We start from the raw sequence: 22,362 nt of genomic DNA, 5'->3' as shown, positions 1-22,362 counted from the left end.
TAATTTTGGGTAGGGGTAGCTCAACAATTCTCTGAATCCACTCTGGGTTTATTTTTCGTTTTCCCTCAGACACTAGATGCCCTAAATACTTGTAACAGTAAGACCCCCTCCAGAGGTTGGAATTGCTCCAAAATCTGTTGTAAACCTTCCTTGAATAAATTTGATGACTCTGTAAACCCCTGAGGTACAACTGTACATCTGTATCGTTGCTTCTGCCCCATTTCAGGGTCTTTCCACTCAAAGGTGAACATATCTTTGCTCTCAGGGTCTTAGAGAACACCATTAATAACACCATTATTCCAGTGTAACAACTTACTATTCAAATGTCCTATTTCATCATCAAATCCCTTCCCCACAAGATAGTCCCTGCCTTGGGTGCATACAAGAATTGCCCAGTGATCATTTTATCCCCTAGTCTCAGCTTGGTGTCCCCAAAAAGTAGCACTGTTATCCCAGCCCCTTCTACCCCCATCACCTTAAGGGTTTCAGTAGTTAATTTAAGCCCTGATACTTTATGGGCCAGCAATGACCTAGCTGCCCCAATGTATTTGGTATATGTGCAAAGGTTCTGGTAGCAGGGGGCTGCAGGGGTGGCTTGTGTGAGAAGAAACCAGCAGCTGCCCCATGTTAGATAAGGTCAGTTAGATAAGCCCACCGCTGCCCAGAGCCGAGCTATGAGTAGCACTGTTTGTGCCGCTGTGAGAGCACACCCAAGAAAAGGGAAAAACAAAACAAACAAACAAAAAACAAACAAACAAACAAAACAAAAACCTGCACAACAGCATCTGGGAGATTGAGGAGTGAGAAACAGTCTTGCAGACACGAAGGTCGGTGAGGAAGGAAGGGGAGGAGGTGCTCCAGGCACCGGAGCTGAAGTTTGCAACCTATGGAGAGGCCCATGGTGGAGCAGGGTGTCTCCCTGCAGCCCATGGGCACTTATGGCAAAGCCATATGCTTATGGCACTTATGCCCACACTGTGGCCCGTGTAGAGGAGCCCACACAAGAACAGGTGATCTGCTGCTCAGGGGGGTCCCAAGCCAGAGCAGCCCCCTCCTGACAGATGGACCGCGCAGCGCAGCTCCCAAAAAGCTACTGCCCATGAAGAAACACACTCAGGATCATCCCAGGAAGGACAGCACCCCACAGGAGGGACCCCATACCTGAGCAGGGGAGGGAGTGACTATGAAAGAAAAATGGAAACAGAGCACCACAGACTGGCCACAGCCCCCACTCCCAGCCCCCCTGCGCCACTCGGGGTGAGGAGGAGGTGGAAGAGAGGGCAGGAGCCCTCAGCCTGTTTCTTTGTTTCTCACTGATCCAGCCCGTCAGGAATAGGTAATCAAAGTATGTCCCTGCTAGGGTTTACCCTGCAGCACAGGTAGCTTTCCCTGCCTGCCATTCCTTCATCTCTGTTCCTCTCCCTTCCATCCTGGGTCTGACTTCCCCACAAAATTTACTGTCTCCAACCCTCTGCCTCACTACCTGGTCCACTGTGAATGCCATTAGTTTCACTCTCTGTTTTTCTTTCTCATCTCCCTTCCTGACATACACCCCTCCTGAGCCTTTTCTGTATATATGGCCAGGCTTTAATCACAAAATGAAATTTAACGAGCCCTTGGGCTACTGGGTCCTCATCTCTGACAACATTTTCACACTGGCCACGTCTCAGAAGATTATTCTGGGAGTTATTGAAAAACACCTAAAGGACAACGCAGTCCTTGGTCAGAGCCAACATGGGTTCACTAGGGGAAGGTCACGTACAACAAACTTAATTTCCTTCTATGACAAGATCACCTAGCTAGTTGACCAAAGGAAGCCAGTCGATGTAATCTTTTGGATTTCAGTAAAGCTTTCGATACTGTCTCTCACAGTATCCTTCTGGACAAAATGACCAGAATACAGTTAGATTAAAGCATAATAAGATGGGTGAAGAATTGGCTGACGAGTCGGGCCCAGAGGGTTCTTGTAAATGGGATTACTTCAGACTGTCACTAGTGGGGTTCATTCCTCAGGGCTTCATTTTAGGACTAGTCCTCTTCAATGTTTTCATGAACAATTTGGATGAAGGACTTGAAGGTTTTTTGGGCAAGATTGCAGACAATACCAAATTGGGTGGAGGTCCTGACTCCATCAAGGGTGGTGAGGCCTTGCAGAAAGATCTGGACAGACTAGAGAGCTGGGCAGTTACCAACTCTATGAAGTTTAACAAGAGCAAGTGCCGGGTCCTGCACCTGGGAAGGGGCAACCCTGGCTATACGTACAGACTGGGGCATGAGACGCTGGAGAGCAGCCCCGCAGAGAGAGATCTGGGGGTTTTGGTCGACAGCAAGATGAATATGAGCCCTGGCAGCCAGGAAGGCCAACCATATCCTGGGGTGCATCAAGCACGGCATTGCTAGCTGGTCGAGGGAAGTGCTTGTCCCACTCTACTCTGCGCTGGTCCGGCCTCACCTCGAGTACTGTGTGCAGTTCTGGGCATCAAAGTAAAAAAAGGATGTGAAACTATTGGAGAGTGTCCAGAGGAGGGCTACTAAGATGTTGGAGGGCCTAGAGAGGGAGACATATGAGGAGCAGCTGAGGTCACTGGGCCTGTTCAGCCTGGAGAAGAGGAGGCTGAGGGGAGACCTCATCGTGGTTTACAGCTTCCTCACGAGGGGGAGCAGAGAGGCAGGCGCCGATCTATTCTCTTTAGTGACCAGTGATAGAACCCGAGGGAATGGGGTCAAGCTGTGACAGGGGAGGTTCAGACTGGATATCAGGAACAGGTTCTTCACTGAAAGAGTAGTCGAGCACTCGAACAGGCTCCCCAGGTCACAGCACCGAGCCTACCAGAGTTCAAGAAGCATTTGAATAATGCTCTCAGACACATGGTCTGCGTTTTTTGGGTGGTCCTTTGGGGACCAAAGAGTTGGACTCCGTGATCCTCATGGGTCCCTTCCAACTCAGATATTCTATGATTCTATGATTCTATGACTACTTTCTCCATCTGACAATAAGTCTCTCATATGATTTCTGTGTTGTTCGTATTTTTTATTATCCCAATTATATAAGTGGATATTTCTGCTCTATCAGAATTGCTCGCAGTCCAGGGGGGTTGTTTCTTTCTCTTTCTTATATAGTTTATATATCTCAGGATGCTTAAAGAGCTGGTTGACGTCATCGCGGGACCTCTCTCAATTATTTTTCAACAATATTGGGAAACTGGAGAGGTCCCAGTAGACTGGAAGCTGGCAAATGTGCCACTTTTCAAGAAGGGCAAAAAAGAAGACCCTAGCAATTACAGGCCTGTCAGTCTCACGTCAGTGCCTGGTAAAATTATGGAGAAGATGATCCTGGAAGTTACTGAAGCGCAACTGGGGGACAATGCAGTCATTGGTCCCAGTCAACATGGGTTCATGAGGGTTAGGTCCTGCCTAATAAATTTGATTTCCTTTTATGATAAGATCACCCATCTAGTCGATCAAGGGAAACCAGCTGATGTGATCTTTTTGGACTTCAGCAAGGCTTTTGACACGGTTTCCCATAGGATCCTACTGGACAAAATGTCCAGCATACAACTAAACAAAAACATAATAAGATGGGTGAGCAGTTGGCTGACGGGCAGGGCTCAAAGGGTTGTGGTAAATGGGTCCACATCAAGCTGGTGGACTTTCCCTAGTGGGGTCCCCCAAGGCTCCATTTTAGGGCTAGTCCTCCTCAGTGTTTTTTGATGTAGGACTAGAAGGTGTTTTGAATAAATTTGCCAATGACACCAATCTTGGAGGAGTTGTGGACTCTGTTGAGGGTGGAAAGGCCTTGAAAAGAGATCTGGACAGATTGGAGAGCTGGGCAGTTACCAACTCTATGAAGTTTAACAAGAGCAAGTGCCGGGTCCTGCACCTGGGAAGGGGCAATCCTGGCTATACGTACAGACTGGGGCATGAGACGCTGGAGAGCAGCCCCGCAGAGAGAGATCTGGGGGTTTTGGTCGACAGCAAGATGAATATGAGCCCTGGCAGCCAGGAAGGCCAACCATATCCTGGGGTGCATCAAGCACGGCATTGCTAGCTGGTCGAGGGAAGTGCTTGTCCCACTCTACTCTGCGCTGGTCCGGCCTCACCTCGAGTACTGTGTGCAGTTCTGGGCATCAAAGTAAAAAAAGGATGTGAAACTATTGGAGAGTGTCCAGAGGAGGGCTACTAAGATGTTGGAGGGCCTAGAGAGGGAGACATATGAGGAGCAGCTGAGGTCACTGGGCCTGTTCAGCCTGGAGAAGAGGAGGCTGAGGGGGGACCTCATCGCAGTCTATAACTTCCTCGCGAGGGGGAGTGGAGAGGCAGCTGACATATTCTCTGTAAACACCAGTGATAGGACCCGCGGGAATGGTGTTAAGCTGAGGCAGGGGAGGTTTAGGCTGGACATCAGGAAGAGGTTCTTCACCGAGAGGGTGGTCTCATACTGGAACAGGCTCCCCAGGGAAGTAGTCACTGCATGAAGCCTGTCTGAATTTAAGAAGCGAATGGACTGTGCACTTAGTGACATGTTATAAAATTTTGGGTAGACCTGTGCAGTGCCAGGAGTTGGACTTGCTGATTCTTATGGGTCCCTTCCAACTCGGGATATTCTATGATTCAATGATTCTATGATTCTATAGCTGCCTGCCTAATCTTATGGGGGACTTCAACTTGCCAGACATTAACTGGGAGTGCCACACGGCTGACATGAGCAAGTCCAGGAGGTTCATGAAGCACCTAGATGATAAATTCTTGGTGCAGGTGCTAACGGAGCCAACTAGGAAAGGTGCCCTCCTAGACCTGTTGCTAGAAAACAGAGAGGGTCTGGTGGGAGATGTGGTGATTGGTGGCTGCCTTGGTCATAGCGACCATGAAGTGGTTGAGTTCAAAATTTACGGTGACAGAAGGAAAAGTGCCACCAAAACCTCATCCCTAGATATGGGGAAAGCAGACTTCAGGCTGCTCAGGGAACTAGTCAGCAAGGTCCCCTGGGACCTTGAAGGCCTCGATGTCCACCAGTTCTGGTCATTCTTTAAGCGATGCCTCCTAGAAGCACAAGATCAGGCAATTCCTAAATATCACAAGTCAGGCAGGCGGGGCAGGAGGCCGGCGTGGCTGACCAGGAACATTCTAATGGAGATTAGGCGGAAACAGAGAGTGTTTCACTACTGGAAGGAGGGCCAGGTGTCATGGAAAGAATACAGGGATGCTGTTCGTGTTTGTAGGGAGAAAGTTCGTGTGGCCAAAGCACACCTAGAGTTGAAGCTGGCTGTGTCTGTGAGAGAAAATAAAAAGTTTTTTTTTAGATATGTGAATGGAAAAAGGAGAACTAAAGAATACATAGGGCCTCTCCTTGATAGGGAAGGTCTCCTCACAGACAATGACATAGGCAAAGCAGAAGCACTTAACGCCTTCTTTGCCTCTGTCTTCAATGCCGATGATGGGCTTCGGGACCCAGGGTGCCCTGAGCTGGAGGACCGGGACGGTGGGGATGACAAACTCCCAACTGACCCTGAACGTGTGCGGGATTTGCTACTACACCTGTATCCCTACAAGTCCATGGGTCCGGATAGGATTCATCCCCGGGTGCTGAAAGAGCTGGCGGATGTCATCGCGGAACCTCTCTCAATTATTTTTCAACGATCCTGGGAATTTGGAGAGGTCCCGGTAGACTAGAAGCTGGCAAATGTTGTGCCAATTTTCAAGAAGGGTCAGAAAGAAGACCCTAGCAATTACAGGCCTGTCAGTCTCACGTCAGTGCCTGGTAAAATCATGGAGAAGATGGTTCTTGAACTTATTGAGGCGCACCTGGGGGACAATGCAGTCATTGGTCCCAGCCAGCATGGGTTTGTGAAGGGTAGGTCCTGCCTAACTAACCTGATTTCCTTTTATGATAAGATCACCCATCTAGTCGATCAAGGGAAACCAGCTGATGTGATTTTTTTGGACTTCAGCAAGGCTTTTGACACGGTTTCCCATAGGATCCTACTGGACAAAATGTCCACCATACAGCTAAATAAAAACATCATACGATGGGTGAGCAATTGGCTAATGGGCAGGGCCCAAAGGGTTATGGTAAATGGGGCTGCGTCAGGCTGGCGGGCGGTCACCAGTGGGGTCCCTCAAGGCTCCATTTTAGGGCCGATACTTTTCAATATTTTTATAAACGATCTGGATGTAGGAATAGAAGGTATTTTGAGCAAGTTTGCTGATGACACCAAACTTGGAGGAGTTGTGGACTCGAATGAGGGTGTAAAGGCCTTGCAGAGGGATCTGGACAGGTTGGAGAGCTGGGCGATCACCAACCGCATGAAGTTCAATAAGAGCAAGTGCCGGGTCCTGCACCTGGGACGGGGAAACCCCCGGGCTGCACGTACAGACTGGGCGATGAGACGCTGGAGAGCAGACTAGAAGAGAGGGATCTGGGGGTTTTGGTAGACAGCAAGTTGAATATGAGCCAGCAGTGTGCCCTGGCAGCCAGGAGGGCCAACCGTGTCCTGGGGTGCATCAAGCACGGCATCGCTAGTAGGTCAAGGGAGGTAATTGTCCCGCTCTACTCTGCGCTGGTACGGCCTCACCTCGAGTACTGTGTGCAGTTCTGGGCACCACAGTATAAAAAGGACATGAAACTGTTGGAAAGTGTCCAGAGGAGGGCTATGAAGATGGTGAAAGGCCTGGAGGGGAAGACGTACGAGGAACGGCTGAGGTCACTGGGCCTGTTCAGCCTGGAGAAGAGGAGGCTGAGGGGAGACCTCATCACAGTCTACAACTTCCTCGTAAGGGGGTGTCGAGAGGCAGGAGACCTTTTCTCCATTAACACCAGTGACAGGACCCACGGGAATGGTGTTAAGCTGAGGCAGGGGAGGTTTAGGCTTGACATCAGGAGGGGGTTCTTCACAGAGAGGGTGGTTGCACACTGGAACAGGCTCCCCAGGGAAGTGGTCACTGCACCGAGCCTGTCTGAATTTAAGAAGAGATTGGACTGTGCACTTAGTCACATGGTCTGAACTTTTGGGTAGACCTGTGCGGTGTCGAGAGTTGGACTTGATGATCCTTAAGGGTCCCTTCCAACTCAGGATATTCTATGATTCTATCTTTCCCCTCCTAAACATTCTTCTCCAGTGAATAACTAACTCAAGACTGACATCATTTCCCCCCCAGGAATACAAATTATGCCTTAGAAACTGATCTTACTGTTCTTCTAGTTCTGTAAGGTCCTCCATTAAAGAGTTCATTTCCTTTTTAGAACTCCTGACCTCTCTGCTGATGCGGGGGGGGGGGGGGAGTTCACATAACCTATTTGTCCTTGTCCCACTGGGACCTCCCTAAGAGGATACATAGGAGTGTTAGTATCAGGGAAGGGAAATTTCTCAGTATCTCTTTTTCATTGTTGCAATTCTTGCCAGAGCTTAGAGTGAACTCCTTCTCTAGGGAAAGAATTAATTGCAGTCCTTGTCTCCTTTCCTTGAGCAGCTGCTGCTGCTGCCGGTGCAACATTAGGATTATAGGGAGGGGGTAAATTATCCAAGGGTTCTCGTTGACCCATCCTTCCCTCTGACTCCTCTTTCTCCTGGTCCTGACCCTTTTTCAATAAAAATGACTTACCCGTTGAACCCAGCAAGCAACATAACTTGACTCCTCTGAAAAAGGAGTCTTATTGTTTACATATAAATTCAAAGCCTTACAAACCCAATCTTCATCAGACCTGTATTTTGGCCAAAATACTGAAGTTCTTTTTATTGGCTCTTTAGGCCACACAATTACACAGTATCTAACCATTCTTTTATTATCTTTATCCCTGGTCCTAGGGTTGTTTTTTCAGTTCCTTACCATCCTTCTCAAAGGACTATCTTTAGGCACAAGTTTACTGTTCACAGTGGTGCCACACACCTGTATCTAGGATAAGGGAAGATGGGGGTTGTACTTCTGAGCACTGTACTGTACACCGTACAGGCTCTCTAATTTCCTGAGAATCTCTTTCACTCTTTTATCTCATGGGACCACAGAACCACGGATCAGGACTCCCCACTTGTTTCACACTAGAAAATGCATCCCACACCCCACAGAAGAGTCTCCCCAACACCCAGGGCAATACTGTAATCAACTTTCCTACCTTGGTCCATGCACAGAATTATCAGGTCTATTTCAATAATTGTGCCTACGTTTTTCCCTAATGTTTCACAGAGCCCATCTTCAGCACAGCAGTCTCGGTTATTGTTAGCCATCCCGAGATACCGCACCACCTCCAACAGGACCTCTGAAATCAGCGGGGTGCACCTTTACTCTCTGTGGTGGCAAGAAACCTCCAGCAGGCGACAATATCCTGGACAAGCCTCCAGATTGTGAGAAATATCCCAATAATTTTCTAAGGCAGGGTCTTTTGTGAAGCTAATTTATTCACAATTGCAATGGCAGGCATCCTGCAAGCAGGAGTGTTCAGAAGTGTGTCATAGCCTTATATCCCCTATTACTCAACGCTTGATTCCTCCCATTTCCTCAGCTGATTCCACAGCTTCTTGTCTTGTTTTTCTTAGCCATCCTCCTTATTTTGGGACAGTGGGGCCTTCCACTGTCCTCTTATATGCTTGTATGTATCTTAACATACTCCAGTTTGCAGCAGGCGGTACACTAGACAGAACAATGAATAATAAGACCAGGACTAGAGGAGCCCTGCCTCCATCCAGGGGGAGGAAAGGGACAATGGAGTTTATTGGACTGTGTGGATTCGATGGCCTGACACATCAGACCCACAGGAATACAAGGCTCTAAAAGACACCAGTGCACAGTGTACTGTAATGCCATCAGGCTACAAAGGGGCAGAACTCATCTTTATCTCTGGAGTGACGGGGGATCCCAACAGCTAACTGTATTGGAGGCTGAAGTGAGCCTAACTGGGAATGAGTGGGAAAAGCACCTCACTGTGACTGGCCCGGAGGCTCTGTGCATCCTTTGCACAGACTAGCTCAGCAGAGAGTACTTCAAGGATCCAAAAGGGTGGGGTTTTGGTGTAGCTGCTTTGGAGATGGAAGACACTAAACAGTTGTCTACCTTGCCTGGTCTCTCGGAGGACCCTTCTGTTGTGGGGTTGCTGAGGGTTGAAGAACAGCAGGTGCTCATTGCTACCACAACAGTGCACCGGTGGCAATATCACACCAACTGAGACTCCCTGATTCCCATCCATAAGCTGATTTGTGAACTGGAGAGCCAAGGAGTGATCAGCAAGATTCATTCACCCTTTAATAGTCCCATATAGCCAGTGTAAAAGCTTAATGATGAGTGGAGACTAACGGTAGACTGTTGTGGCCTGAATGGTCGTGCCACCACTGAGTGCTGCTGTGCTGGAAATGCTAGAACTTCAATACGAACTGGAGTCAAAGGCAGCCAAGCGGTGTGCCGCAATTGATATCACTAATGCCTTTTTCTTAATCCCTTTGGCAGCAGAGTGCAGGCCACAGTTTGCTTTCACTGGGAGTGGCATCCAATACACCCGGAATCAACTGCTCTGGGGGTAGGGCAAAAATAATCGACAAGAAGCATACAAGAAAAATAGAGCTTCAGAATACCTCCTTTCCAAGAAGTCCACCTCCATAGTCTCATGTTCTCTCTTCTCTCCTATGTGGCACAGACAGCTGTTTTCCATAAGGTCAGTTGGAGGCCATAGTGCAATTGCAAGCCCACTTAATTTATTTTGGCCCAAAACTTTATGCCTAAAGAAGGAAGAATAATTTCTGAATTTCCAGTGACTTCGCTGACTAATTTCTCCTATATTAAAATTGGAGAAGTTTTGTAGATAATTAATGCTGGAGATGCTCCAGTCTTTAGTCATACAGCAAATTGCTTACCTGATGAGGCTTGTTGATTCAAATATAAGCTTTCAGGGATTCCTTTTTTTTTTCAGTTATTCACAATAGTAGCCAAAACTTGCATTTGGAGACAAAGGTTATGAGAGAGAACTGCCTGTTTGATATATTCAGCTACATCTAGATTTGTTCTTCCAATTACTTGTGAGCACAGTGAAGCTCCCAAAACTACTGTAGAAGCTGCCAGTTTTGTTAAATTTGTTTGTGCTGAAGTATCTTAGCTTGCCTTTTGTGGTACTCAATGTTTTTCTGAACTTTCCTGCAATACTCCTCTCCCCCACTTCATCTGAGAATCAGCATATATATGTGGAAACTATTTGTGGGCTTAGCTGACCCCTCAGCTGTAAATTCAGAGAAAATTTGATATTGATGGTAACTATGCTCCAATGCTACCCAAATCTCAGAAGAAGCAAAAAATGCCAAGTAAACTCCTTAACTACTCATTTTAATATCCATCAAGAAGGCCATCTCACATAAATAGTATAGGCTTCTATATTGGGCTTGGGAGAGCATTACTTGGTCTCTGATGTTGAAGTTTCTCACCCATCACCATCCTGAGAAAATGTTGTTATGCTCTATGCACCATTCCAGTTAGTTTAGACCCTGTGGATTTTGTTCCTCTTGGATTCTTCAATAATCACTGGCTTTGAACTGTTGGAGGTAAGATGGGGATTATGGGTTCATGGAAGTACAAAAAGGCACATGTGCACTGATGTTCAAAAGATTCCTAACTATACTGAGAGATTTGCATTAGGAACCATATTGACAATATCCTTTGGAGCACAGTAACTGACATGTAAAAAAGATTCTTCATAAATTGTTCTGCTCCCAGTTTATGCCATTTTCTGGGAAGTTTTAAGGACATTCTTTACTGAGAATTTTTCACGTGGGAATTAAAAAGCACTTTGCGGTGGTTTTACCCTGCTGGGCTGCTGAACTCCACCATAACCACTCCCTCACTCCCCGCCTTCAAAGGGAAAGGGGGAGAAAATATGATGGAAAGAGCTCAAGGGTTGAGAAGGGTTGAGATAAGGACAGGGAGATCACTCAACAATTATCGTCATGGGCAAAGCAGACTCAGCATGGGAAGATTAATATAATTTATTGCACTTCACTAGCAGATTAGAACAGTGAGAAATTAAAAGAAAACTCAAAACACCTTCCCCCTATCCACCCTCTTCTGTGTGCTCCCACACAAGCAGCACAGGGGAATGGAGAATGGGGGCTGTGGTCAGTCTGTAACACTTTGTCTCCGCTGTTCCTTCATGGTCACTCTCTTCCCCTGCTCCAATGTGGGGTCCCTTCCACAGGATGCAGTCCTTCCTGAACTGATCTTATGTGGGCCTCCCACAGGCAACAGCTCTTCAAAAACTGCTCCAATTTGGGTCCATACCACATGGTCCATCCATCAGGAACAAACTGCTCCAATGTGGGTCCCACAAGGTGGCAGGTCCTGCATGTACTCCTCTCCATGGCCTACAGGTCCAGCCTGGAGTCTGCTCCGGTGGGGGTTCTCCAGAGGCCACAGCCTCCTTCAGGGCAGATACACCTGCTCCACTGTGGGCTCCTCCACAGGCTGCAGTGTGGAAATCTGCTCCACCGTGGTACACCATGGGCTGCAGGGAGACAACCTGTTCCACCATGGTCCTCTCCAGAGGCCACAGGGGAACTTCTACTCTAGTGCCTGGAGAACCTCCTCTCCCTCCTTCTTCACTGACCTTGGCACCTGCAGGACTGTTTCTCACTCCTCTCTCTCCCAGCTGCTGTTTGTGCAGCAGTTTTTTCCCTTAAATATGCTTCCACAGAGGCATAACCAATATTGCTTATTAGTTCATCTCTGGCCAGTGGCGGGTTCCTTTTGGAGCTGGCTGAAACTGGCTCTTATCTAACATGGAGCAGCTTTTGGAATTTTCTCACAGAGGCCACCCCTACAATCCTGTCCACCCCCACCCCACCCCAATACCAAAACCTTGCTTCGTAAACCCACACCTACTAACCAATTCTTTATGAAAAGGGATGTGAATTGTTTAATAAATGTGGCTTAATAGCACCAGACACATGAGAAAGCATGCCAACATTTCATTTCAAGTATACAAATTATTGGTTTTATGGCTAGTTCTTTCTTGTTCATGTAGGCTGGTTATAAATTTTATTAACTGTCAGTTTTTTTAGTTAAATGGAATCCAATGGTGTCATTATAAGACTTTATCCTGTAATTCAACTGGACATCACAGATTTAGACTATGTTAGAAAAACTTTATTGTGATGTAAATACTGTTGAAATCCTTTGTAAAACTTTAGCTGGTTTTAGTAGAAGCAGCATATCATCTAATATGAACATATACAAGACAACCAGGGGATCAGGCCCAGCCAGCATGGCTTCATGAAAGACAAGTCACACCTGACCAGCCTCATCTCCTTCTATGATCGGGTGATCCGCCTGGTGGATGAGGGAAAGGCTGTTGACGTAGTCTACCTAGACTTCAATAAAGCCTTTGGCATGGTCTCCCATGGTATTCTTCTGGAAAAGCTTGGACAGGTACACTCTTTGCTGGATTAAAAACTGGCTGGACAGCCTGGCCCAGAGAGTGGTGATGAATGGCATTAAATCCAGCTGGTGTCCGGTCACAAGTGGTGTTCCCCTGCGGTTGGTGCTGGGGCCTATCCTCTTTAATATCTTTATTGATGATTTGGACCAGGGAATTGAGTGCACCCTCAGGAAGTTTTCAGACGACACCAAGTTGGGGGAAAGTGTTGATCTGCTGGAGGACGGTAGGAAGGCCTTGCAGAGGGACCTGGACAGGCTGGATCAATGGGCAGAGACCAGTGGGATGAGGTTCAACGTGGCTAAGTGCCAGGTCCTGCACTTTGGCCACAACAACCCCATGCAACGCTACAGGCTGGAAAGCCGTGCAGAGGAAACAGATCTGGGGATGTTGGTCGACGCTTGCCTGAACATGAGCCGGCAGTGTACCCAGGTGGCCAAGAAGGCCAACAGCATTCTGGTTTGTATCAGCAATAGTGTAGCCAGTAGGACCAGGGAGCTGATCCTCCCCTTGTATTCTGCTCTGGTGAGGCCACACCTTGAGTACTGTGTTCACTTTTGGGCCCCTCACTACAAGAATGACATCGAGGCCCTGGAGTGTGTCCAGAGAAGGTCTACAAAGCTGGTGAAGGGTCTGGAACACAGGTCCTATGAGGAGGACAGGTCCCAGCTGAGGGAACTGGGGTTGTTTAGTCTGGAGAAGAGGAAGCTCAGGGGAGACTTTATTGCTCTCTACAACTATCTGAAAGGAGGTTATAGCGAGGTAGGTGTAAGCCTCTTCCCTCAGGTCACTAACAAGAGGGAATGGCCTCAAGTTACGCCAGTTCGGGTTGGATATGAAGAGAAATTTCTTCTCAGAAAGTGGTTAGGCATTGTAACAGGTTGCCCAGCGAAGTGGTGGTATCACCATCCCTGGAGGAAAGGGTGAAAAAGGTGGATGTGGTGCTTAGGGAAATGGTTTAGTGGCTGATATTGGTGTTAGTGGGATGGTTGGACCAGATAACCTTAGAGGTCTTTTCCAACCTTAAGGATTCTATGATTCTATGATCTCTCCTGTGAAGAAAGTAGCCAAGCCTCTTCAGTCTAAAGAGAAGGCTTGCACATGCAAGACAAATAGGTGCTCAGAAACAGCCAGCATGGCTTTACCAAGGGCAAATCGTGTCTGATAAGGGAAGACCAACCAATGTCATCTACACTGGACTTCTGTAAGGCCTTTGACACAGTACCACATGACATCCTGCTCTCCAAATTGGAGATAGATGGATTCAATGGGTGGACCATTCAGTGGATAAGGAGTTGGCTTGAAGATCACACCCAGAGAATGGTGGTCAATGGCTCTACGTCCAAGTGGAGGCCAGTGACAATTGGTGTACCTCAGGGGTCTGTCCTCGGACCAGTACTGTTTAATATCTTTCTCAACAACATAGACAATGGGATCGAGTGTACACTCAGCAAATTTGCAGATGGCACCAAGCTGAGTGGTGCAGCTGATATAAGAGAAGGAAGGGATGCCATCCAAAGGGACCTGGACAAGCTTGAGAAGTGGGACAGCTTGAAGCCAATGAGGTTCAACAGGTCTACGTGTAATGTACTGCACCTGGGCAGGGCAATCCCAGACAGGAGTACAGACTGGGAGAAGAACTTATTGAGAGCAGCCTTGCAGAGAAGGACCTAAGGGTTCTAGTGGATGAAAAGCTTGACGTGAGCCAGGAGTGCGTGATTGCATCCCAGAAGGCCAACTGCATCCTGGGCTGCATCAAAAGAGAGGCGTGCCCAGCAGGTTGGGGGAGGTGATTTTCCCCCTCTCCTCTGCCCTTGTGAGGCCTCACTTGGAGTAGTGCATCTATTGTGAACAGGTACCCCTCCCAGCTTTTGCTCCACTCCTTTTATAGAATTTATGTTAATATATGCTTTCAGAATTTTAGCTGTGATTGAATTAGAAGAAAACTGTTCTCTAGTTGCCAGTTTATCTCACAATGATATTTATCTACAATATTGGCAGTTTCGATTATGAGTAGCCTTTAAAAAATCATTTTTTTTTAATTTTTACAATTATTACTTTTTTTCAGGCAATAATAAATAGCACTATCACCCCCAACATGACATTTACTAAAACATCCCAGAAGTTTGGCCAATGGGCAGACAGCAGGGCGAATACAGTCTATGGCTTGGGATTTTCATCTGAACATCATCTTGCAAAAGTAAGTATGACCAATGGAAACCATGTGACCAGTGAAGTGGCTTAAGAATATTTTTTTCCTTCTGGTTGTATCTTGATTCAATTCTTACCACCACTATTTACAAATAATAATAATAATAAAAAAAGTCTGTATCTATTCTTATAATATAACAAGACAAGATAAGGTATGATCACAATATGCTTTTAACAGTGATACCTATAAATTTTCTTTTAACTGATTGAGGAAAGAAGGGAGATTTAAACTAGCGTATGCTGTTATTGCTTTCTAATTATTCATCTGCTAGGCTTCTCTTTTTAAATTTGTTCTTTCATTAGAGTTTGCCAAGATAGAATATAAAGAAGTAGACATTCCAGTGTTTCTTCTGTATTTAGACCTAGAAAAGTTGTTGAGTCTTCAGATGTATTTTTGTTTTAAGCCACATTCACTTTAACTTTTCTGCTATGTTTTGCTAAACAAAAAAACACACTACCACCCCCCAAACACACACACAAACACACATACCAACCCTGTTGAGAAAGTAATTGTCACTATACAAGGATAAGTTGTCCTCAAACTGATGTCTAAGAGTTTTTAATATAACCTTGGCTTAAAACTTTATATTTCTGGCTTAAAACTTTATATTTCTGTTATAAAAATCTGAAAAGCTACAGTAGATAATTTGTCAAAAGTACGTTTGATTAGCAGTTACTCAGATTGCTGTGATTTGTGAAGAATACACAAATCTGTTGAGAAAAATATCAATCCACAGATCTTTTCAAAAGATTATAGCGATGAATCCTCAGGGCAAACCATTCCTATAGCATTATATGTTAATTATCAAACTGTGATTTTCATGTGAGTTAAAATTGCTGATAATTGCTACTAAAATTCATAGAGGTGAAAGGAGTTGGTAGATATATTGTTCTTGGAATCAGAGATGCTGAATTAGAAACCGTGAATCTTCTGTGTATCTTTAGAGAAATCATATCAATCTCCTCTTGTCTGTCTGCTCAGATTACTAGCTCTTCTGTGCACTGGCATTGTAATCAGGTTCACCAGAGCACTTTTTGACACACCTACTACTGTAGGACATTAAATGTAATTTAGTGCTCAAGGTACTACTGAATGTTGTCAATAGTACTGACAAATAAACTGTATTAATGTATTTATTCAGAAACCAGTTGCTTCTAGAAGTTGTCTTAAAACTTGATTCTGGAACTTTTTTTTTCTTCTGTGTTTGATTTATCAGAGTCCCTAAGTGAACAATATTATTATATTGAATTTGTTTTGGAGTAGTCTCTGGGCCCCAATGAAATATTTCAAGTTCCAGGGAGCAAAAGACAACCTACAACCACAAAAAAAACCTTAGTCTAGTGTGTGACTGATTTCAACAGGCTAATGAAGCAAATAATCAGGACAGAGAGAATAAAAGTAATGTCTTCTAATAAACTATTTATTCTCATATCATTGTTTGCTTAGCTATATCGCTCTAAACAAGCAGATGATTTCCAAAGCTTATACTAAGTGTTTGACTTTTGGACTGTTTTTTTTTTTTTTTTTTTTTTTTTTTTTGGTTCATGTGCCTTTGTCTTCATTAACTGATTAGTAGGGTAGCATGCAACAGTGGTTCTGTATGACAATTCTGTGTGACTGTGAGAATTTGAGAAGTGAGAATATCCAACTAAATAATTAAGGCACTGTAAACAACTTTTTATATGCAAACAGAATAAAAGAAAAATAATTAAACATTTGTTTATCTTCATTAGAGCTTTTCTCAATATGTCAGACCACAAATTCACCTCAAGATTGTTCCATCAGGAATCAGGCAGAAGTCAGTGATACCTAAATGATGATTCCTACCTTGAAGAGTATTCCTTTCACAGGATTAGGATTTCCTAGCACAGTCCCTCTTGCTGCTGTAGTAGGAGGAACAGAATGTTCCATAATATTCAGAGAAAACTGAGTCCAATTTCTCAACTAGAATATAAGTCTGTGCTTCCCCTATATGGGAAGAAGTGCTCCTTCTCAAGTTTGCTGCCTTATCCCTTTAGTTAGTTAACCTGATTTATTCTGAATAACTTAAGAGCATGCTAAATGCCAAAAGTGCCATCACAGGTACTTGTGAGATCCTTGTATTCTCCTTCCACAACTTTTCATCTTTTCCTTATATTATTAATCCCCCAGAGAACCTTTCTTTTCATACTATGAGATCTCATCTTTGTTATTTAGGATTTATATATCAAAATATTGCTATTATCTATCACCTGACTGTCTCAAGGAATTCTAGTAAATTTGTAAAAAACCCCTCTACATTAGTATCATTGGCTCTTTCTCAGAATGTTATCTGGTTTTCTGTCTATTCATTATATATCTTTTTTACAGTCTCTACCACTCTGATACAGAAGATCATATTTACTGCCTTGTATTTCTTCAGCTATTTATTCCAAACCTTAGCATCATGCTTTCCACTTACCAATCCTCTGCTCCTCAAGTCAATTTAAATAATAGGTTACCCATGAGAATTTGAGGTCTATCTACAAGTCTTAAATGAGTATCATCTAGTTCTGGTGATCTGTTGCCAATTTTATCATCTGTTCTGAGACCTTTTTTGATGCTGGATTACTGTTTCAGCACAATATCTATTATTTCCTTCTATATTCAGGAAACATATGCTTTTAAATAATTTGACAGCTGAAATATAGGATACTGGTGGAGAAAAATAATACTTCCTTAAGTACTAAGAGCTTACCAGGAGAAGAAGTTTAAAGACAATGAGGTTTTTTACATCTTGGATAGCAAGTGAAGTTCTAATTGAAATTAGTTGAGATTTTGTCACACAAAAGTAACCTTCATACCTCCTGCATGCAGTGAAAAACAATATCTTTGCTGCTGCTGGAGAAATTTAGAAGCTGTTGGTGAAGTTTCCAGTTTTTGCAGAATCATTTTAGTCTTTAGTTGACTTAGTCTTATAGTGGTATAAGGTCATATTCTGTATAAAAGCAATAGCTAGTTAAAACAAATGTTTGGCTACTACAGCAATTGGTGTAATGTAAAGCTGAGAGCAATGAAGACAAATTTTTCTCCAGCCAGAGAATTTAGGCCCAATTCTTAATAAAGTGATTTAATTTCTCAAGCACAAGGCTGCATGCATTTCAAAATTGCTGCTTTAGCTATTTTCTAGAAGAGGTATATGTAGCAGAGAAATCAGTCTTCACAAACTTCACAGTTCAATGCACAATTCTTGAATTTAGTGTTCAGTATATGTGAGTGTTCAGTTCAATTAATCTGTTCTTTAGCTTGATTGATGTCAATGGGGTTACATCAAGAAATGAACTTGACTTAGTATTCCCACTGCTATTTTCTTAGTTAGTTATTTAAATTATAAATTCAGTTAAAATTTGGGAAGAAATTAGTATCGTTTCAATCATGAAAGAATGAAGTCTGTTAAAGTCTCTAGGCTAATAATGACTACAGTAAGCTTCAGAACCAGATCATTTATTGTAAGGAAGAGAGTAAGACCTGAATTTGAAAGCAGCTGTGTAAGGCAGTTTATCACTGTTTTTTGGTTTAACCTTGGTAGGCAGCTAAGCACCACACAGATGCTCTCTCACTCCCCCTCCTCAGCAGGATGAAGGCGGGGGAGAAAATAAGATGGAGAGAAACTTGCAGATTTGAGATATAAGTAATTTAAAGAAAGAAAAGAAAAGGCCATTCATGGAAGGAAAAGAAAAAAAATCTATACTCCCTATCAGCAAATGATGTCCAGCCAATCCCTGGAAGCAGGGCCCCACTAAGCATGATGTCATATGGTATGGAATATCCCCTTGGTCAATTTAGGTCAGCTGCCCCAGCTATGTCCCCTCCCTACCTCTTGCCCACCCCCAACTTACTGGCCTTTGGGGGTGGGAGGTTAGAGAGACAGATAAGATGCTATGCAATCACTGTTCAACAATAGGCAAAACATTGGTGCAATATCAACACTGCTGTAGCTACAAATGCAAAGCACAGAATTATATGCTCTGCTGCGGGGAAAGTTAACTCCATTCCAGCCAGACCCAGTACAATTAACCATATCTGAGGTGTTGGTTTTGTTTTAAATGCTATCACCAACAGGTTAAACTTTGCTGCATCATAATTTTCCTGTCATAAACAGTACATTATGTCTGAAAGGTACTGAAAGGTGTCACTGTGTATCTCACTTAAATAAGTATCTAATAAGGAAAAAAAAATAAAAATTCTACCGACAATTTAACTTCATAAAATGTTACGTACAGCATTTTTTTCTGCATGTGGTATAACTACTTCACACCTTCTCTTTTTTTTTTTAAACATATGTACTTTCAGTTTGCAGAAAAATTTCAGGAATTCAAAGAAGCTGCACGACTAGCAAAGGAAAAATCCCAAGAAAAGATGGAGCTAACAAGTACACCCTCTCAAGTGAGTCTTATTCTCTAATTCAAGCCTAGTACTTCATGTTTTGTGCTACCTTCTGTTTTAAGAATTCATATTGTATCTTACACACATGTATTAAAAATGAACAGGGTACTTCCCAGTTAACCTGAATCCTCTAAACAGTCAGCTAGAAGTGTCAAGAAATCTAAGAGGGTAACAAAGATTGTGAAGGGTCTAGAGGAGAAGATGTATGAGGAGTGGCTGAGGTCACTTGGCTTGTTCAGCTTAGAGAAGAGAAGGCTGAAGGGAGACTTCATAGTGGTATAAAGCTTCCTCACCAGGGGGAGCAAAGGGGGAAGCACTGATCTCTTTGGTGAACAGGGACAAGACCCGAGGGAATGGCTTGAAGCTACAACAGTGGAGGGTCAGGCTGGATATCAGGAAAAGGTTCTTCACTGAGAGGGTGGTCGAGCGCTGGAACAGGCTTCCCAGGAAAGTGGTCATGGCACCAAACCTGTCAGAGTTCATGAAGCTTTGGACAATGCTCTCAGACATATGGTATGATTTCTGTGTGGTCCTGTGTGGAGCCAGGAGTTGGACTTGATGATCCTTGTGGGTCTCTTCCAACTTGGGATATTCTATGATTCTATGATTCTAAGAATGCATTTAACATACATTAAAGAAGAGTCAAAGGTGTTTGCTTTAGAACAAAATTAGCCTTTTGTTTTGCCCATTCCTTTCTTTGAGCTTTCCCCCAGAAATGTTATGAGCAAAGATGGCAATCAGTTATATAAGTAAATCTATAGTAAATACCTTTTGTGTTTTCTCTTATTGCATCTATGAAACTTAAGGTGATGCACTGTAAAGGACTGCATATAAGAAACATTATAAAAAACAGTCAAAGTTAAAACAGAAAACTATTTCTATTTATTTCCTACTGTGTAGTATTCACTCATGAAGTTTATTATAGTCAGTCAATTTGTTTTCAGTAATAGTGAAGACAAAGGTAAATCTTGCTCTTAGAAGATGAAACAGTTTTAAAACTTCAGCAGGGATTCCTGAGTTGAGTAGGTGTCGTGGTTTAACCCGGCCGGCAGCTAAACACCACACAGCCGTTTGCTCACACTCCCCCCTCCCTCTCTGGGATGGGGGAGAGAAACGGGAAAGTGAAGCCTGTGAGTTGAGATAAAGACAGTTTAATAAGACAGGAAAATAATAATAATAATAATAATACAAATAATAATAATAATAATAATAATAATAACAACAATGATGATAATAGTACTACTACTAATAATGTGTACAAACAAGTGATGCACAATGCAATTGCTCACCACCCACTGACTGATGCCCAGCCTAACCCCAAGCAGTCCGGCCCGCCTCCCCCGGCTAGCCACCCCTATATATTGTTTAGCATGACGTCAGATGGTATGGAATACCCCTTTGGCTAGTTTGGGTCACCTGTCCTGGGTCTGTCCCCTCCCAGCTCCTGCTGCACCCCTAGTCTGCCCGTTGGCAGGACAGAGCAAGAAGCTGAGATGTCCTTGGCTTGGTATAAGCACTGCTCTGCAACAATTAAAACATAGGGGTGTTATCAGCACTCTTCTCATCCTAAGCCAAAACATAGTATTCTACCAGCTACTAGGAAGAAAATTAACTCTGTCCTAACTGAAACCAGGACAGTAGGATTAATACAACTGATTCTTTTTTTTTTTTTTTTTTTTTTTTTTTGTTCTTCTAGGGAATGCATCTTTATGCATTGAATCAGTGCATTTCTTTTGTGCTTTGCACCACGATATACTTCTGATCTTTGATAGAACAAGGATGGCAGGAAGTTTACAACATGCTGTATGAATAGGTTTATTGCCACTAGAAAGCTACGTCCTTCTAAGACAAGTCAGTGGAACAAAGACAAAAATATACACAATGAACCAATCTCATGTTGTTTTCCCTGGCAGGAATTTTTGCCAAAGTGCTAGGCTGGCTTTTGGTATTAAAGGGAAGCTGCTTGCTCTAGCATAACAAGAAAAAAACAAGGTTGTCTTTTTTATTAGTTTTCTTGACTGTCCCTGAATTTCTGAAAATTTTCATAAATAAACACATAAATAAGAGAAATATGTATTTCAGTATTGTAACCTAGTATACATTTGGCTTTATGTGCAGTAAAGTACTTCAGCCAGGCCTCTAGTTAGATAGAGGTGGGGAGAAGAATCCTGGAATGCAACTTCCTGGTCCAGGTATTAGACAAACTAAACAGAGAAGAAGCATTAGTGGACCTGGTGCTCACCAATGCAGATTAACTCATTGAAGAGGTTAAGACTGGAGGCAGACTGGGCTGCCTGACTGGAGGCAGACTGACCATGTCCTGGCTGAGTTTGTGATCTCAAGTACTATGAGCAAAGAGCAAAGTCAGGACCCTGAACTTCTGAAGAGCAAACTTCCAGCTGTTTAAAGACCTAACAGATGAGATCCCATGGAACACTGTCCTTAGGGACAAAGGAGCTGATCAGAGCTGGCAACTATTTAAAGACACTTTTCTTAGCGTGCAAGAGCGCTACATCCCCATGGGTAAGAAATCAAGCAGGGAAGACAGGAAACCGGCATGGCTGAGGAAGGACCTGCTCGTCAAATTGAGGCACAAGAAGGAAATGCATAGGCAGTGGAAGAAGGGACATGTGGCCTGGGAAGGGTACAGGGATGCAGTCCGGATGTGCAGGGATGGGATAAGGAAAGCCAAGTCACAGATGAAACTAAACTTGGCAAGGCATGCAAAAAATAACAGGAAGGGATTCTATAGGTACATTGGTCAGAAAAGAAAGGCCAAGGAGAGCGTACCCCCTCTGACGGATGAGAAGGGTGAACTGGTAATGACAGACATGGAGAAGGTTGAGGTATTCACCAACTTCTTTGCCTCAGTCTTCACTGCCAGTCAGGCTTCCCACGTCTCTTGAGTCCCTGAACCTCGAAGCAGGGCCTGGGGGAGCAAAGTCTCTCCCACAGTAAGTGAAGAGCAGGTTTGAGACCACATAATGAAACTGAACATGCATAAGTCTATGAGGCCCGATGACATGCATCCCAGTGTCCTGAGGGAACTGGCTGATGTAGTTGACAAGCCACTCTCCGTCGTATTTGAATAGTCATGGCAGTCAGGCAAAGTCCCTGGTGACTAGAAAAAGTGAAACATCGCTCCCATTCTTAAAAAGGGCAGAAAGGAAGACCTGGAGAGCTACAGACAGGTGAGCCTCACCCCTGTTCCTGGGAAGATCATGGAACAGATCCTCCTGGAAGCAATGTCAGAGCACATGCAAATCAAAGAGGTGATCCGAGACAGCCAGCATGGCTTCACCAAGGGTAAATCGTGCCTGACCAATTTGTGGAGTGACTATTATGT

At 44.2% G+C, this 22,362-nt stretch overlaps 1 protein-coding gene across 1 annotated transcript in view; it reads left to right on the top strand.

Annotated features, from left to right (window-relative positions):
- Positions 1-22,362, top strand: part of LOC116501384 (homer protein homolog 1-like) — a 164,489-nt gene that overhangs the window by 55,075 nt on the left and 87,052 nt on the right. The window contains exons 5-6 of the mRNA XM_032206909.1: positions 14,469-14,600; positions 18,924-19,016. Coding sequence (XP_032062800.1) covers positions 14,469-14,600; positions 18,924-19,016 — 225 coding nt within the window. The remainder of the gene's footprint in view (positions 1-14,468; positions 14,601-18,923; positions 19,017-22,362) is intronic.

Source organism: Aythya fuligula, chromosome W (assembly GCF_009819795.1).
Source record: "Aythya fuligula isolate bAytFul2 chromosome W, bAytFul2.pri, whole genome shotgun sequence".
NCBI classification, from domain to species: domain Eukaryota; kingdom Metazoa; phylum Chordata; class Aves; order Anseriformes; family Anatidae; genus Aythya; species Aythya fuligula.
Note: the sequence above shows the minus strand (reverse complement) of the source record. Positions and strands in the feature narration are given on the sequence as shown.